Raw genomic sequence first — 3,950 nt, forward strand, 5'->3', positions numbered from 1 at the left:
TCCTGTTCACTTTGCTTAATTGTGGAGCTGGACCGTCTCCGAGATGGTGCTTAGGATCAGGTTTTCCTCGCCTTCCCCATCACTTGTTGGCATGCGTTTGGTAGTTTTGAAGCTAAGTGGAAATAATTGAAGCATGATCCGCATGACAGAATATCAAGTTACACAAAGAACAACGGTAGCTTGAGTTGTTCCATTGTCGATTTTGTGTTATTTTCATCGTGATTCCGCTCACAACTCAACAGCAATCGCAGTTGTTTTCCGTTGGACAGCAATACTTACAACCATGATGCTTTAAAAATCTATAAACTGTCTGCGACGCGCCCATTTCTATTTGGAGTCATGTCTACTAAATGGAGACGAATTATTTCTAAGAAAACGCAGCTTTAGAGTGCTTACATTTTCGGAATTAGTGTGTCCGTTTGCGCTGATAGTGTGCAGAAAGGGTCTAAAGCCTAGCAAATGCACAACCAGCGTAACGGAGTCACAGCCAGTTTCGTAGCGCTTTTTTACTTGTCTTATTCTACTTGTCCCACAAATCTGCGTTTTGGATCGCACCATTACTCACAAATCAAATCATAGTGTTCTTTTTCTATAACCCCGATTGGTCAGATGGGTACAGCGCGAAGCTGGTTGGCACCCCCAAACTGGTCGTAGATCTAAGGCTAGCAATCCCGGTATCTCATCTCATGGTGTTTCTCCCGACTGCCCAGTCGATCACCATTTAGACCCGCCGTTACAGTGGTCACAGCGTCGAGGTTCCTCATTCTATCGTGTTTGTCTCGTTTGGATCAGCAGTATTGAGCTCTTGGGTTAGTCCGTCGTCATCTGCACTAATTAGTACGTCTAAACGTCTTGCAGCATCACGACATAGTTTTGGCATTTGTGATGCTGATAAGAGCGCTCTTCGTCCATGAGAAATGACCTACGCTACACCAAAAAAACGGTTATATTACTGCTGTGGGTCAAACTCGGGTCTGGTAACGTACTTGTAGTGCCTGAATCGACTAAAACGCATTGCTGACTAAGGTCATCAATGACCGCTGCCATATTACAGACAGGTAATAAGTTCGACTCCTTCGATTGTTTAGCCGAAAAACCGTAGAAACCGCTCAGCTGCCCTCAGATGACCCGCCGCGGTTAGGTTGTCGCCGAGCGCTTCCATAACTGAGGCCATGGACAGGAGTGGGTACCGAGGGCCGCTTGGAGCATTATAGCATCTGTAGACGCCCTGATATTGCTCTGTACCGAAGCTTCAGTCGTCGAGTATGACGCCGAAGTCAGATGGCATCTCCTCTCCGATGTTGGTTTTGACAACCTTTGTCACGTGATCCATATTGGACAGCAGTGTATCTACGGACACATCGGCCAAATTCGTGTACCTGGGCCCAAAACATTTGTTGGTGTAAATAAAAGGTACCATCAAATTAGTAAAACTGAGTTCTTACTGGCGTGTCTTCTTTAGCTCTCAAAAGGAAAGGGGCAAGTTGAGCGACAGGACGCAATTCATCCACGCGTAGCGGGTGGATGCATTTCGACTTACCCAGGAGACGAGCGTTCCCGTCGCCGCGGAGGTTACACCTCGCATCTCGCTCCCAAAATTGGGGTGATACTTGTACACATGCGTCCCCAAGTTGGTGTAGCCATTCTTCGGGACGTGTTCGCGTTGCCTTCCGCATGCCTAGCACACATGATATTCCGTCAAATTACCCTTTTCATCGAGCAACGGTTTAAAGAAGAAGGCAGTAATTTGCCTGGGGCTGAGCACTGGACGGGGCGCAAACATAATGTAATTGGTCCTTGGTTGCTCGTTAGAAGGCACTTTTGAAAATGAGGTTTGCTGTTCGCTGCAGGGCTGGTAGGTCGGGGGTGATCACATCCTGTGCTTTTTGATTGGTGGGGGCAGCTTGAAAATAAGTTATCACGGATTAAAATTTTGTGAAATGCGTTTTGAGTACAAGACCAAATTAATTGCAAAATAAATTATTTTATGGGTCAATAAATTATTGCGTTTTCGGTTTATCTATTTTCGGTTTCCCTGGGTCGCTAAGTCCGCAGACGAGAGCCAACGCGAGAGTGTCCTACTGGATCTCCGCTTAACCATGTACTGCAGCGTCGACTAGCTAATGTGTTCTCGTGTGTACATTAGTACTTCTACATGCCCGAGGAATGTCATGCTAAGTGGATGGAGTGCGGATTGTACTGCCCAAAAATAAGAAGGACACATCTCTCACGAGTGTTTCACGTGGTAGTGACCAGCCAAAAACGTTTTGCGTCGCCTCAAATTTGTTTTGAGTCGATTACGCTTGCATGCAGCACTGGTCGAGCATTTAATTTTTCAGTATCCGATTCGAAATTTAAAAGGACAAAATATGAAAACGCAAAGCGAGGTGCGGCAAACACACACGAACCGTGTTTGTTACACAGATTAGAAGTGAAGATGTGGCCGTGGCACTGCGGGATGAGCCGCTATCTCCGAGTGGCAGAGAGCCGTCCATCCCGCTCAATCCTCACGATCGCCCAGCGATTCACCCACCTCATTTCCGGATATCCTCTAAGGGCAAGAAGAAGCCGGGGCGTATCACGGCATCCGGGGGCTGGCTCGGCGGCGGCATCAGCGACACAGACAAAGGCTACGGTGACACCAGTGACACAGTCAAACCGCGGCGTGCCACGGCCACCTGGGGGCTGGCTCGGCGGCGGCACCGGAGAAGAAGGCCTGACTATGTCCCGCGTAATGTGCTAGCGGACGCGTTGCCGAAGGCTTGGGCAGAACGAGCTGATGGGTTAGTACCTGTACCGCTTTAGCTGATGGATTTTGGTGGTGCGTTTGCTGGCATGTTATGCATGCATGAATTGGTCAATCAAGTGTGTAAGTACTTGAATCAAAACAAATATAAATATAGAATGGGCACCGGTGCTTGTCTACTTTTCAAACTACTCTTCTTCTGCTTCTACTTCAAAGTAAGCGCGCTCAACTCTGCGGCGATTGCGTTGTCTGTACTGACGAAGCTCACCCAATGGTAGATTTTCTGCAAGTTCCTAAGTCGGTTCCCAGAACGTAAAACACGACCGTCAATACGTCGGTCCTCGAGAATAGTGCGCATCTGGTAGGTTGGTCGTCCTTGCAGGTCGGTTCCAGATGGCAGCACCCACTCTGTTTACCCTGCACCGTCCCCTTGCGAGACCGTCTCAATGAGACGAGACTTTGTGATACGGGCGTGAGGCACAGAATCTAACAGTCGCTGAATAGCGGCTGCGACGTTTGGGGATTCGCCTAGATGACCCCACGTTCTCAAATACCTGGTAGCTGCCTGGTCGAGGCGACCCCAGCCTCGGTTTCGAAGGTGCTGTTGGCGCCGCCATAAAAACAGGTAGAAGCCGGTCAGGAGAGCGGCTTAAGTTGGGGAGGTTGTTGACATCGATGTGCTTTTTAAAACGACTAGAGGGATAGAACTGTTTTACTACGTTGATTTCATTTCTGTGTCAGAGGTTTTATAGACAATTGGGAAAATGCAAAATGTCTGGTAAAACTATCTCTATTGACCTTAGTCAGATTTTTTACATTCAATTTTGAAGAGGTAAAATGTTTCGGTTCACAAGAAATGCTATTTGTGTTAAACTCAGTCCTAATCGGTGCTTAGGGCATGTCCGTTTGACAGCGGCCGACCAGCTGGCGCACGAGTGGCCATTGTATGCGGTTGTCGTCGTTTTCTTGGAACAGAGCGGCTGACAAGCATTTTCTTGCCATCTAAGCCGGTGTAGCACTTGCTGGAGAGCAAACACCACGTGAATGCAAATGGCAAACTTGAAGTTGTACTGGCAAGGACAGGTACCCGTATTCACATCAGCATTCCTGTCCCCTTCCGGTTGTCCCTGTAATTCCAATCGCGCGTAGCTCACACCCATCTGGGCCGACACAGGTGCTACCTCACGACTGCATTCCAGCTCAG

The 3,950-nt window shown here is 48.3% G+C and overlaps 1 protein-coding gene across 1 annotated transcript; it reads left to right on the top strand.

The window, feature by feature from the left end:
- Positions 1 to 1,618: 1,618 nt before the first annotated feature.
- Positions 1,619 to 3,278, top strand: PITG_02612 (uncharacterized protein; the record flags this gene model as incomplete). Its single annotated transcript, XM_002907476.1, has 4 exons — positions 1,619 to 1,630; positions 2,147 to 2,187; positions 2,433 to 2,783; positions 3,251 to 3,278. 4 exons carry the CDS (start codon positions 1,619 to 1,621, stop codon positions 3,276 to 3,278), a joined length of 432 nt encoding a protein of 143 aa, XP_002907522.1.
- Between the last annotated feature and the right edge of the window lie 672 nt (positions 3,279 to 3,950).

The sequence above is a fragment of the Phytophthora infestans genome, genomic scaffold (genome assembly GCF_000142945.1).
Source record: "Phytophthora infestans T30-4 supercont1.3 genomic scaffold, whole genome shotgun sequence".
Classification (NCBI taxonomy): Eukaryota; Oomycota; class Peronosporomycetes; order Peronosporales; family Peronosporaceae; genus Phytophthora; species Phytophthora infestans.